The sequence below is a fragment of the Raphanus sativus genome, unplaced genomic scaffold, assembly GCF_000801105.2.
Source record: "Raphanus sativus cultivar WK10039 unplaced genomic scaffold, ASM80110v3 Scaffold2527, whole genome shotgun sequence".
In the NCBI taxonomy this organism is placed as follows: domain Eukaryota; kingdom Viridiplantae; phylum Streptophyta; class Magnoliopsida; order Brassicales; family Brassicaceae; genus Raphanus; species Raphanus sativus.
The window spans coordinates 1-15142 of record NW_026617835.1 but is presented as its reverse complement, the minus strand read 5'-3'; the positions used below and the strand labels follow the sequence as shown (position 1 = coordinate 15142).

General features: G+C 32.9%; 2 protein-coding genes across 2 annotated transcripts; both read right to left on the bottom strand.

The window, feature by feature from the left end:
• Positions 1–1738: 1738 nt before the first annotated feature.
• Positions 1739–3310, bottom strand: LOC130505721 (WRKY transcription factor 28-like). Its single transcript, XM_057000317.1, has 3 exons — positions 2742–3310; positions 2495–2638; positions 1739–2411 (listed from the first exon to the last, which is right to left on the bottom strand). The coding sequence occupies exons 1-3, from the start codon at positions 3152–3154 to the stop codon at positions 2027–2029; spliced, it is 942 nt and encodes a 313-aa protein (XP_056856297.1). The 5' UTR covers positions 3155–3310; the 3' UTR covers positions 1739–2026.
• A 5422-nt stretch (positions 3311–8732) lies between these two features.
• LOC130505719 (two-pore potassium channel 3-like) lies at positions 8733–10576 on the bottom strand. The gene is given in 3 exon segments (XM_057000316.1): positions 8733–9021; positions 9149–9824; positions 9827–10576. Coding segments are annotated over 3 exon segments (1350 nt in total). The 5' UTR covers positions 10347–10576; the 3' UTR covers positions 8733–8867.
• Between the last annotated feature and the right edge of the window lie 4566 nt (positions 10577–15142).

Sequence of the window (15142 nt, the reverse complement as noted above, 5' to 3'; positions counted from 1 at the left end):
TACTAAAAAAAAAGATTGAATAACATGTATAGTATTTATAAATGTTACGAAGTTATAGTACACGATAAGAGAGGAGTTATAAAGTCATAATATTGGACCAGTTATTTCCAAAACCAATAGAAATATAGAAGGTCTAATAATGGATTAATGTGGATATAACTTTATAAGAAAGAAGTATATTTAATTTAAAATCTTACAAAACAATAGTTAGGTCCAAGGGAATGTTTCTGTTTTAATAAGATAGATGTGGGCCAAATCATTCTCAATCAAAACATCTACAAAATTGGTCAAAATATACAATATTTAAAGTATTTCAGTTTTAAGTTTGTATATATGTTAAAATTCGTATACATTTTTGGGGAGATACTTCAAACTTTGGAAGAATTATACATTATGGCTCCATTGATATAAGAGAATGTTCAAAACTTCTATAAGAAAACTCCAATTCAATTTGCTTTGCTAGTATTTTTAAAAAACCCTGCAACTCAAATTTGAAAGTGGTGTATATCTCAAGTTCAGAGACGTCTTCCAGAAGACCACTGTATTTGAATTGATTTGAATAATTGATCATCATGAACATACTAAATATTGGACATATCAGTTGAATTTCAAAATCAAAATAAATTTGCAAATAGGAAAAATGAAGTTACATCAGAAGGCGCATGTTAGAATTCATTCAGAAGCCACATGATATGATGCTCTCCTGAATCTTATAATTGAGATATAAATGTATATTTCTTGCATTCAGTGACTTTTATATATCATAAATGCGCGCCCCCAGTAATTTAACCACGTCTATACGGCTGATCCGGTGAATGGCTATTTGGCTTTAAACAAAAAGATTTTCAGAATTTTGGAAAATACATTTTTGTATGTAGATTCCCATTAGTTTTCTGAGCGTTGTAGAATCTCCTCTCCCAATAAACTCTGCTCTGTATTTCGCATTAGGAATATGCTACCATTCGACGAAAAGTTGGATTATTTTGATAGTTCCAGGCTTCCAGCGTAAACCGTCTCTTTAAATCACGCAAACTCACTCAAAACTCAACCAAAGCACATCGAATTTCTATGATCTATATGTTCACATTGCAGACTGTTACACTGATAGTTGATGGAGGGCCGTCCGTCGAAGGGCCAACAGACATTATCCCTGACGTGTGACAGATTGTATAAAATCGGACCGATAACAAGGAAATATCCTGAAAATGACTTTTCATTTCACGCTTACAAACAATAAAAAATCATGATTATAATTTACTTTCGGGGTTAACGAAGATTGATAGAATATCTAAGCCGACCAGTAATCTTATCAATTATTTATTTTTTTCTGTAATGTATTTTTTTCAAATTTTTTTTTTTTTTTCAATTTTATGGTAGGGGCAGGCAATACTACTGGTCCACAGTCTACGTTTCCATATGTGTGGATAAGATAGAAAGCAGAAGCAGCCAGATCTTTCTTGGGCCCATTCTCTCTTAGGACACAAGGAAGAACTCAACTTGTTTCTAATTTTTATTCCCTTGTTCACACCCATAGATATTTGTCATCCACAACTCAACAATTATATTCTAAATCCCTTAATTTCCTTTTTATCATTTTCGATTATAGTTTATCTTCTCTTCTGAGCTTCCTGATAGCTAAATTAAGTTACGAAAAAGTATTTCAATATGACCTATATATGGGAATCTATCCTAGCTAGAACTATGTCTTTTTCGTTTCTACATATGATAGTAGTACACATTACACAACACGATGTCATATATAATCATCCCAAACAAGAACTACAGTTTTACACCCCAAAAATATAATAATAAAGAGAAATCTATATCTAATGTTAACCCATTAAACATCATCAACTATATTACAAGCCAATTTGTGTCTCTCTCTCTCTCTCGAGAAAAATATGTACATGCAATCAAGAGAGACAAAATAGATCTTAAGTTACATATATTTGGAATTTATCTCTCTCAATTTATATATATAAGTAGTATATAAGTGTATATATATGTAGTTTATAGCTATTATCGATCAATGCTCTTGCTTGAAGAAAATGGAAGGAAGTATTTCCTTCAAGAGCTCATACTCACCTCCTTGGTGATACTCTTGATGAGAAGCATTAGGGTTTGCATTCACACTACCATAACCGCGCTGTCCGTATCCATAATCCAAAGCCCCCTCCACAGAACCGTTGCTAGTATATGCAGCCGTTCCAAACATATCATGTGTAAAGCTTCTCGGAGTCATGATGAAGTCAGAGTACATTGCAGCCGCGGCGGAACTTCCCCGGAGGTTAGTCGGAATCGGATGGTTGTGTTGACCCTCGTACGTTGTAATAACAACCGTTGGATCTTGGAACGATCTCTCCACTCGTTTCTTCACGTTACACCTTTGCGTCGTGCATCTATAGTAACTCCTGTTTTCGTTTACATTTGCAATTATTATAGTTTTTTTTGGCCGTATCTTAAAAGTATAAAATTAAAATGAAAATTAAATTACCTTGGGTAAGGGCTATTTTTGACGGCCTTTTGGCCGTATTTTCTCCATCTATAACCATCTTCAAGATGATCAACCTCGCTTTTAGTCATAAACGAGACTCGTGGCTCTCTTTGTTTCTTCTCTTCGTTCTTTTTCGCTTTCCCTCTGAAACGAATACATTATAAAATTACTACAACATACTAGACTAGATTGCTAAATGAGGGATCATTTGATATTTCATAATATAATTCTTATATAAATGACTTACACTTTTTTGGAACTTTGATTTTCTTCACCTCCATCTTCAGCTAACTCTCTTTTCCTCTGACTTTTACCGGAATCTTCACCAGGATGATCAGCCTCGCTAGAAGAAGAAGGTGCAGAAACCCTAGTTGGAGTCTCGCCGGTAACTTCATTAGTTACAACATCCCGTTTTGATTCTTGATCGATCGAAGAGTTGAAAACCTCTGAAGAAGATGGAGAAAGACCAAAAGATTTCTGAAGTAGAGAGTCGTATGCAACTGGAGAGCTTTGGATGCAATCAGTGAAGGAGTAGGAAGATGGATCGAAACCATTGTTTCCATAAGAAGACGGAGTTGAAGTAGGGAGATTCATCATTTCATACAAAGAGAAGGATGAAGGGTATTGGTAGTTGTAGAAATCTTTGGTTTCATTAGTCATGGTGAAGAACAATGGAGAGAGAAAACCAAAAAAAAAAAAGGTGAAAAGAAGATAAAGAACAAAAGAGAAGAAAAGAAAAGATTTTTAGGTTTGGGGATTGGATATTTTCTCTATGGGTTCGAGATTGGTGTTTGGACTTTAATTGGGTCTTCGACTCTCTTTCTCGTATTTATGCATTTTGAAACTCAAAAAAAGGATGAGAGAGAAAGAGAGTGACGAATAATATTTTTTTGGCGTAATTTGATTGGAAAAGAGTTAATTAAGTAAAGCTTGAAGGATATATAATTCAACTGTACGTGTGTGAATCCATAATCTTGTTAATACTTTTATCTTTCTCTATTAATTTAGCATTTAACTTTTCTCAAAAGTAAATTGTTCTCCTATTTCTTATTTTTATGCAATACATATATATGTATACATATATCAGCAAGCAAGATATACTAGATGTGAATATTAGGTAAATTCTGAAATTGTTTTGTGCCTTTTGAATGACTTATTAGAATTTTTTTTGAATGACTTATTAGTTTTTGGCTAAGCACTTTATGTATATGTATAAAGCTAAGTTGACAAAAGTAGGAGCTACAAAAATGGCTTCTATTGTGGAGTTTTTGAATTGGTATCTCCGCTGAAATTTCCCAAAATCGCTTTTGCCACATTCGATAAACATATAAAACATGTAGCATAAATTATGGGTTAGTATTTTCAAAAAAAATAAAATAATTATGGGTTAGTATGGTGTGCTGCCTTAATGGCGCTACAAAGCAAGATATGAAAAAGTTCACACCTCCGATTTGATCCCCACTGTACATGTGGACCAGTGAACAGACGTGGGAACACCGACTAGGACCAAGCGCGTGGAGGAAGGCGACGTATATGAAGGAGTTTCAGTCAGCGAAGACTACGGCTTACCGGAAACCGGATACAGTCAGTCACGGTTCGCTTGGTGTGTGAAGAACCAAAGAACAGGCAGCAGTCTAGTCAAATATCAGAATTAAAGGTTATTTAAAAAATAGTATATATATTTGGGAGTATGAGGCAGCCACGTGTAGATACTGGCACCGGCATTTTGACCGTCGCCGACACATGACTGGGCACGTGATAGACTGTCCTCTCTCTTTCACGAACCTTAATAATTGTTCATAGCCGTGAATTTAAAACGCCTTCCTAGTCAAGAGGCAATAATATACAGACCCTACATATATATATTGGTCATAATAATTCTCTTGATACTAACAAATTTTCTAATAGAAATACATTATAGTGTAATAATTTGACCGCCATATACTGCAAACTTGCGACATTTCAAGGCACTTTTGTCTAATGAGGTCACTTTTGAGTGGAGTGGATCGTTATGCTGACTGATAAATGAGGTCATCATTACGTTACTGCAATTTATTTTCACATTAGAACTTTCTTTTTTCCTTTTGGCAGCTTTGAAATGTATAAACTAAAGTATATGAAGGGAAAGATGGTCAAACCAATATTATTGTAAACTAACATGCATTATGTAATAACGCTTTTCATACAGTTAGAAATTTCTTCAATAAATAAATAGTAGTATTGTTTTATTTGCGTTAATCGTGGGGAAGTTGTTATGAACCTTATGCTATAATATTTTCTAATAATCGTTTTCATCAAGAAAATTGATAGAAACATGATGAGACCAAGAAAAGAGACATATAATGCCTAACCGACATGACAAATGAGAAGGAGACATGCATCAACTTTATTGTGGTCAAATTAAAATGCTACTCCATTTATTACGATTCAAAAACTGAATTTAAATAAAATATTTTTAGAAAAGGTTATTAAAGTTCTCTATATATTTTTATAAATTGAAAATAATAATCTGCAATAAAAACTGAGATTATTAAGTTACTAACTCATTAATTAGTCAAAAAATAATGCATTAACAATTTAATTTAATCGTTTTAATATTTGTAAAATACTGACAATATCCACTAATTTGAAATAAAGGGAATATTAACTTTTAAATTAACTAAAATATGACAGGATAAAAAATATATTTATTTTGTTTACAAACAAATTTGATATTTCATGGTCTAGTGGTAGTATCCGTTCATTTGGTTGGTATGTGAAGGTTCCAACTCATTCTCTTCAGGTTCCTGCACAAAATTCTGTCTTTTCTTGTGTCAAACCTAAGTTTTTGGATAATGAATTACAATGGATATTTTAAACTACAATTGATTACGCCTGATAATCTTTGTCTTGTATAACAAACTCTACATTTATTTCTCAAAAAAAGAAAACAATCTCTACATAAGAACTAGAATGGTATTGGAATCTCCGGCATAACATACTTAAATATCTTAGTCACTCTGATATACTACTAATTAAAATCTCTACATCAAACTTTTTTAATTGAACCACAAGACTATGCTTAGCCTTAATTAGGTGTATAGCGATCTTTAATCAATGTGAAAACCCATAACGTAACTCCGACCATGTTTTTAGCTCCTTTTTGGTCAAAACGAAGTATGATGAAAAACGTTTTCGAGAGAAGCAACAATATTACCAATCTACTAATGTTTTGTCGAAATTAAAAAAGAGTGAATAAACCTAAATGAACCGTAGGGGACATTAACTATTCTAATTTGCTTAATTGCAGCGTTAGGTTCAGGCATGCGCATGCTTGTATCTCATTACCATTTTTTTCCGAAAATGAATTCACATTTTGACCAAAAAAACTATTCTCATTTGACCAAAAACATCAAATCGATTGTTCTTTGACAAGGAAAATAAACTTCAACTAGTATTATCGAATTACACATCGAACGAATAATGAATGGTATCTAGCATAAATAATTTAATCTTAAAAAAAAAGAATTCTAATCTTCTATTGCATATATATGGTAGTAGCTCGTATCTGCTTCTCGTACATATCCAGTATCCACAATGCATATATAGTTTAGATAACATAACAGTTTCCATTGGAGTTGTCCTATATTATACACACTTGTAGCCTAGTTAAGGCACAAATTAAACGCCGTAATTGGTGCCTAAACGTTTGCGCTGTCATATCCATAAAGCTTCATTTGAAGGTACCCCAGCATATCACTATAGTTATATGATAATTAATGTGATTTTATTGTTTACTCCATTTGCTAATTACCCTAGGTGAGACCGTGGACCTCTGTATAACTATTTATAACTTGTAAGAGCAAAAAAACATTAGCTATATATACACATATACAAACACATATAACTGCATCTGTCTGCAGTTGAAATGTCTGACCTACTTTGGATATGTGCCTAACTTATAAAGATATAATAAAAATAATGTAGTCAAAATACATAATTAACTTGTATGTTTAATTATTTGTAAGAAAATAAAAGAAAATAGACAGAAATTTGACCAAAATCGGAGAATGAAAATGCTGACTTTTAACCTTTAGAAGGAATAATTGGGGCAGGTTTGTTGTTAGGTGTATGACAATATTATTATTATTTTGCTAGTATATATGAATAAAAAGGAATCTCTTGTATTTCTATTCTTTCACACACATCCTCTTTTCGAAATGTTGAGTTGTTAGAGCTGATAAATTTAATTTTATAGGGTGATTTTGTAAGTGGCTCGTTGGTATTTGATTATGGGTCATCAGCCAGCGATCGAGCTCACACATCCCCTAATGAAAAGAAGAAAAATGAAACAAAAATAATAAGATATGCCCTTTTTCAAAAAAAAAAAAGATTTAGTCAAAAGAAAAACAAAAAAATAATAATAAGAATAATCATGTTTGAATGTAATATTAATTATCAAGAATAGGGAAAATAATGTTCATTAATTTATTTTTGAAAAAGTTCATTAATTTATATATTGAATCTACATGATTAACCACATTTTTATGGCTAACATACTGTCCACATGGATAACTTTTTTTACTAATAATTTGTGTGTAATACCCTTAAAACTGCTTCAGAAGAAAACTATTTTTTTTATGATTGACCTGTTTGGTAAAAGAAATAATTCGAAATTTCAGTAATTTTATCTTCCAGAAAAAAGTTGGTGTTATGTATTTTATTCCATATCGAACCAAGAAAGTCCCAGACCATTAAACATCCGAATCTATGAACATACAGTGCATTGAAACATAAAACTTTTGATCCTAAGTTCCTAACAGGGGTCATTAACATCTCTGAACGTCTGGTTTATACCAGAATCTGACCATCCTACCAAAGCTAACCGATGAAATAAACATTTGGCACAGCATCAAACCGCTAAACCTGTTTTATTTGGCACAGCATCAAACCGCTAAGAAAGATATAAGATCTTTCTAAACCTGTTTTAACAAACCAGGGACTGGACTCTAGAACATAGCATCACCACTCACCAGCATGGTTGATCAGTTTGTAAATCACGTACTCTGCTTTACTACAAGCACACAAAAAAGCCCAAAACAAATGTCGCTAATAGGCCCAAAGATATTGTATTCGGTTTATAAAACATAATCTAGGTCAAAATAGAAAATCAGGTTCTGAAACTTATAAATGCGGGCTTAATGGTTTGTAATTTATTATTCACATTATAATAAAGAAAACATAAAAATACATGTCTTGACCTCAATCAAATTTCTCTCTAGTTTCTTACTTTCTTTATTTCTAACTTATTGGTTATTCACATTTCACAACATATTCTTATCATGTCTCTTTTGCTTATATAAAGATCCTCACAGATCTGCTATTTAGCTCCATTATGTTTCACTTTTTTTTTGCCATAATGGTGCTCTTTGATTTTGTCAATATAATTCTTTCATTAATTTGAATATTAACAGTTTTAGCAAAAAAAACCATCATATTTCTATCACAAGAACGCAAGAAGAAACTAGCAAATTTGTTGTCATGTCATGAGGACATCTTTTGTGTTCTGGATATTGTCATTTTTCATGTGCTTAGCAAATTTGTTTTCATGTCATCAGGCACATGTTTTGAGTTCTGGATGTTGTCATGTATGTCTTCTTACATTTTTTTGATCAAACGAACGTTTATCTTGTCTATTTGATTATAGTTCTCGTAACATGACACTGCAATACATATGACAAAACTGCAGTAGTATAATACTAATATCAATGGAACACGTAGAATATAGTTACAATATCAAACTATTTAATAATAAAGACAAAAACCTAGTTGGAATGGGTAACATGATAATAGTTACGACTTACCCCCTAGAATCAGAACCGGGACGACACTTGCTCGGGAGATAAGGGCCATAAAAGCACGCAGTTATTGATAAACATTAGTAACTAGGAAGATTTGTAAATGTTTACATGTATGGTGCTTTATATGTATGGTTTGTCGCGTATATACATCGCAAGATTATTTCTAAAATACTCCAAAGACTGTAATTACGTCTTCGGTTTTGTCTTTTCCTCATCAGATCAACTGGTCACGAGTTGGTAGTCTCTCTTTGAATAGCTAACACAGAACGAAAGAGAAGCGTGGAAGTGTTATGTGCACCGAACCAAGACCATTAAGCACTCAAATTTATATACATTGGATGAGTGATTCCTGGCTCGCAAGGCAAGACCAACGACATAATTAAGATCGGCACAAGCCCTTTTAAAGTAAACCAGAGACCGGACTACTCATCAATTATTATTAATCATTTAACATAGTCAGCATCGTTGATCAGGTTTGTAATTACAGCTACGGTAAACTAAGCTAAAACAACAAAAAAAAAGGTGCAAGAGGGTCAATCGCCACTGCTACTTTCCAAGAGATCTCCAAGAGTAATTTTCCCATTGCTGCATCGGTCGAGTTTGTCAAACTGTTTTGAGATTGGAGTTATGTCTTTATCCGTTATTTTCTCCATCTCCTTCAATTTATAAATCACATACTCCGCTTTACTACAAACACACACACAAAAAACAAGAATATATATCACATTAGAGCTACCAAACAAAGCATATAAACATGTCTTGTATCCATAAAATGCAATTAAGTCCAAAGACTGATTAAAGATTCATTTAATACCTCACACAGCCATTGTTATCAATATCCGCAGCAAAGAACTGAGACACAGACATAGCCTCACGCAGCACTTTCTTTGCCCGTTCCCTATTCCTCTTATCAACTCTCGCCTCAGCCAAATACAGAAAAGCCCGAGCCACGGCTAACGTAGAGACAAGCAGCCACACCGCAGCGAAAAGCCTGCCGGGCAACGTCTTAAACGCCCTGTCTCCATACCCAACGGTAGTAACCGACATAACCGAGAGATAAAACGAATCCAACCAATCGATCCCTTCGATAAAATGCATGATCCCAACACCAACAGCGATGCATAGAACCACAACTCCTAACGCCAACGCAACTTTCAACCTAATCCTCATCCTCCCTTTCTTCACGTCGATTATATACGACCTCCTTTTATGATCCGGCTCGTCTCTCCGCTTAGCCGAGTCCAACATGTAGCTCTCTTGGAGGTCGAGGACGTACGAGACCATCCCGCTGAGCAAAATATCGATGAAACCAAACCCTACGAGGACGAACATGATCGAGAACAGCTTCGTGACGACGCTGTTGGGAGTGATGTCTCCGTAACCGATGGTGCACATGGTGACGATGCAAAAGTACAACCCGTCGACGACGGGGTGGGTCTGGTTCACCACGTAGTGATCGCGGTTGAGCCAGTAGATGAGGACGCCTAGGAGAGGTATACGACGAGGAGAGCGAAGGCCTGTCTCACGACGGAGCGGGACGAGTCGAGATCCTTCTGGTGAGGCGTCGGGTGGTGGTTGTGATCGTTGATCACGGCCATCGCCGGCGCGGTTTTGGAGCGGTGGAGCGCGTGGCCGTGGCCGTGAGACCATGGCTCCGGTTGTTGCGGCGGTGGAGGGAGGAGAGGGTCGGCGGATGAGGCGTCGGAGAATGTTTCTGCGCGCGGCGCGGTGGCGGCGGTGGCGGTGGCGGCGGTGGCGGTGGTGGAAGAAGACGGGGAGTGTTTCTGAGAGAGAGAGTCGAAGTACTGAGAGGAGTCTCGGGGAGAGCGTGAGAAGGGTCCGAAGATTAAACGGTCTTTGAACTCCTTCGGTGTCATCGGCATGGGAATAGCGACTTCGCCGCCTTCTTCAGGGACGGGGAAGAGAATTGGAGGCGGTTCTCTCATTCTAGGGATGGTCATGTATTGGAGCAGTGGGTCTATGTTGTCCTTGTTGTTATTACCGTCTGCCATCTGTGTTTTTTTTTTGGTCGGAAAGATGGTGAAATTTTGAGCTAACGAGTTGGTCGGGAAATGGGTTCGTGTTAAAGTGTTATACTGGGCGATTCGATGACTTTTGAGGGTGAGGAATGGTTAGTGGTGGGACGAAAAGAGTGGAGAAACCGAGAGACAAAAGGAAGAGAGTTTTTAATCAGGAAGGATCGAAGAAGAAGCAGATATGGCGCTTTCTTAGTTTATTTTTGTGTGGCTATTACATTTTCATTATATCAGATGTTTATTTTGTGTATATCATTATCAGTATATATATGGAAAAACTACCTAAAAATCATGGACACTAAACAATGATCAAAACTTAATCATAACGTAATAAACCATCAAATTTTTAATTTACAAATGTAGATTAGTTGTCTGTGTGGTTAATTTATTTAACATACATTGAACGGGAACTATGTCTAAACTTGCGGTTAACCTAAAACAATGTCCTTTTTGTACAAATGAAAATCCCTAAATTTATCTTTGTCTAAATCTACTTTAAAACCTAGACCAAATTAATATTTCCCAACTCGGATACTCCAGTTCTCTCTTTCTCTTTTGTTTTGTCAAATACATTTTACCTTAAATTGATTTTCTCCTTCAAAGTTCTTTATATCATGGAAAGATATAGTAGGAATGGTTTTCTTTTTAAAAAAGCCGTCTTGATAGAGGGAAATCAGCTTCAGTTAACTTTAAAATCGGTCGAATTTGTCTACCTATGTAACGACAAAACTAATTAAACTTCGTTAATCAAATCAAATACAAGTGGGTGATTGGTTATACTATATAACTACTTTACAACTCTAATTGTCATCTATAACCGTTGACATCTTTAATCACGTTTTATTGTTTTTCAAAACTACATCAAAACTAAAAATTAGCTGCATGAAATTATTTAGTAGAGTTTTATTTTTAGGTTGTATTATTATATTTATAAAAGGACAGCCCATTTATAAGTAGTTTTCCCATTTATATAATGATCATACATATCTATTATATATGTGGTGATCATGTTAGCAAAACAAAACAGAAAAAATATTGATGCTCTATTATGCCTAATTATTGCAAAACAATGAGGAATCTTCCTCACTAAAATTAAGACAATCTTAGTTATTTTATATGAAATACAAATTAATACCCCATCTGTTTCATAATAAGTGTCATTCTAGTTTTTTTTCTTCTTGTTATACAAAATGTCACTTTACAATTCCAATCAAAATTATACTTATTTTCAGCTGAAAATTAATTACAAATTGCATTGATTTATAAATAGTTTCATTTATCTGAAATACTACTGGTCAGAAAAGTGTAATTAATATCAACTTATATATATATATTTATGTCATTTTCTTAATCTCTGTAAAAATGTCAAAATGACACTTATTCAGAAACGGAGAAAATTTTCTTTTAACTATCTGGAAAACTGGCCTTTACTAAATCTCAGTGAGTGTGACTCCTTGTATTGTTGTAACAACTATGGCAATGTAACATATGTGTCACTTTTGTTTGTTGTGTATACTGTATAGCCTTGAAACTGGGTGAGGAAGTTTAAAATTTTAAAATGGAGAGGACAAATTGTAAATTTTAAAATTTATGAAAGCTCCTCGATCAAATGAAAATAGGCGAGCGAACTCTATTTCCCTCTATTAGACAAAATGGCAAAGATTATTAGCCGATTAGCTGATGTCTTTATCGCTAGCTGAACTTATTTTCATTTGGTCGAGGAGCTAAGAAACGTTGAAATGGTAAGATGTGTCACCCAGAGCCGTGCTTTACCACTATACAAGAAAGGCAACAGCCTCAGGCCTCCACATTTTTCATCAAAATTTAGGGCCCCATGTTTTCAAAACACTATAGTAATTCATGAGTGTATACATATATTTATACGGAGCTCGATTGTTCATATATTTTTGTTCTTTCATTTAGTTTGATTCTTCTTAATAGATTCATTTCTAATAGACGTATCTAGTGTATTTACAATTTCAATTATTTATATTATTATTTTTTTTGGTGAAAAAACCATGTTTTTGAAAATTAGCCTTAGGCCGTCAAATGTGTAGGCACGGCACTGGTGTCACCTAATAAAAAATCTCACATGACATGGTTTCCCGATTAGATAAGTACCACTATATACTTAGGCTATTAGCTATCCAATTAAACGTGTGACGATAGTGCCAAACATAATCAACACAAGAAGATGTTTTATTTGGCTTTGTACATGACCGGTTCTGCCTTTTGGTATAATAATGTCAAGACTAAGAAGTTAAAAAAGTACAGTAGTAAGAAAAACAGTTTTTTAGTAATACAGAAAGGTTGGTTATAACTTATAACTTATAAGCATCTAGCGTTTTGTCCTTGGTGGTAATGAAGATGTTCTATTGACATTGCAGCTTGTGAATGGTAAAGACTGACATTGTCATTTCCCCCACAATCATGTTTTTATTGTTGTGATGGATGTTGCTGCTGTTGGGTTTGGGTACAGATAGAATATTAGCATATTTTTTAGTATTTGTGATTTATTTTGTACTTTACAAATATCTAATTTTTAGATTTGTTTTGCTTCGCAAGAATACGGATATTCAATTTTTCGGATATCCAGAATTGTTTTTGATATTTGCGAATAGATATTTATGGAATAATTCATCCACTTTGTTCATACAAATAAATCTATAAAATAGTATTAATTTATTTATAGACATATCTTTTACATAACAAAAATATAAAGTATAAAATAATGAAAATATATGTTTTATAAAAATTTTAAATTAATATTTTTTCTTATAAAATAAATGTTTTTAGAAAAATGTAGTTTTGTATAAAGATTTTATATATTTTTTAATTTAATATTTTTATAAGTAACTTTTTAAAAAAGTTAATAAGTATATGTTAAATTATAGTATATAATATTATACATTTAAAACTCTATATTTAATCGTAGATATATATCTATTTGTATAAAAGTCAGAGCGGATCAAATATCTGTCTCTAATTTTTTAGAATTTGTGATTTGTTTCGTTTTTAACGGATATTGACTTTTAGTATTTGCTTTATTTCGAAGACTTACGGATATATGAAATTTTGGATCGAATTAAAGTGGATAATAAATCAAATCAAATTTAACGAATAAAATGTCCAGTTCTAGTTGGCGCAGTAGAGTATGACAGCAAATTAGAGGCTGCTGAGATGAGAAATGAGAAGCTGCTACTTTAACAATAACAACAAACAATATTTTCTCTATTTTTGTTAAATAGTTTTTTTTTTTTGTGAATTTGAGTTGTTTGTCTAACTAATGGGAAGGTTATGGAGACTATTTGTACCTTCGAGAAAGTAAATTGTTTTCCTTAGTATGAGAAAATATAGTCTGCAAATAATTTTACTAGATTTTTATTAGTCAGTGTTTTACTAGTCAATGTTTTACCAGTTAACATTCGCATTAGTTTTAGTATACTTACGTTGTTATCCTCACAACCCAAAAGAATTATACTTTCTCTTAGGGAGATGATTTTATACCAAAACCAAAATATATACTTAAAAGTGTAGATATTATACCTAGTTTGAAATTCTAAAGATAGAATAAAAATATTATTGAGTTGTATTATTATGTGGTATCTTAATGACTTACATGAGATTTGTATATATACACAAGATTTAATTTATTTCAAATATAAATAGAATTTGTCTAATTTTACGATATATCTAAATCATCTAATCCTTATCACAATATGGTTTATATAATAACTTCCGATTTGGATTTTACATATTTCACTAATCTATTTAGAAACAATCTTTAGTTAGGGTTTATTTTCTTCTTTTTGACCATGTTTGCATTAACTTTTAATGGATCACTATTTTGACCCGAAAGATTTTGATGACTCATGGTGTTGATGTCAACACCAACTGAATTTCGCAGTGATGGATAGAAGAAGACAATCATACAGTATATGGAAATGTCTGGAAGAAGATATTTGCTAATTTCGTGGAAAAATGTGTTTAATGATAGAAGTAATCCTGATATTTCAGATACAATACAAACAAAATAGAAATATAACACAAGATGTATTTCATTTGACGTTTCATTCATATTATGTAGAGAAATTGCCAAAAATACCATTTTCATAGTACCACTTTTCATGTATACACTAACCACTTTTACCACTACTTTTAATGAAGTATTTAGATTTGAACGTTTAGGATTTAGAGTTTAGATTTTATGTTTTAAGGTTTAGATTTGATGTTTTAGGGTTTAGGGTATAAAGTTTAGGGTTTAGAGTTGAGGATTTAGGGTTTATAGTTGAGGTTTCAGGGTTTAGGGTTTAGGATATTGAATTTAGGGTATATAGTTTAGGGTTTAGGGTTTAGAGTTGAAGATTTAGGGTTTAGGGTCTAAAATTGGGGGTTTAGGATTTAGAATTTTGGATTAAAATTTTGAAAAGCATATAAAAATAAAGATATAAGAGTCTTTAACATTTTAATAAATAAGATATTTTTGAAAATGTGTACTTAGTGGTGGTAAAGATGAATAATGGTACCTTCAAAGTGGTATTTTTGAAAATTCCCCTATTATGTAACACAATATATTTTTATTACTATCCTATTTATCATATTCGATTCTATTTTATGATTACTAAATACTATTATATCTTTTTTGAAAGTATAGTTTGTAATTTTATTATGTTCTAACCACCATTTCATGTTTGTGAACATTGGTAATATTTGATAAATAAAGATGAACGTTTGTACTATTAACTATTAGTTGTATTTCTTTATATTATCTA

What these genes read in the sequence shown, in the direction of transcription:
- LOC130505721 (XM_057000317.1), bottom strand. Translation starts at nt 3,154, where the DNA reads ATGACTAATGAAACCAAAGATTTCTACAACTACCAATACCCTTCATCC. An exon ending in AATCAAAGTTCCAAAAAAGT is followed by an intron (nt 2,639 to 2,741) that starts GTAAGTCATTTA and finishes TATTCGTTTCAG; the next exon opens with AGGGAAAGCGAAAAAGAACG. An exon ending in AAAAATAGCCCTTACCCAAG is followed by an intron (nt 2,412 to 2,494) that starts GTAATTTAATTT and finishes AAACGAAAACAG; the next exon opens with GAGTTACTATAGATGCACGA.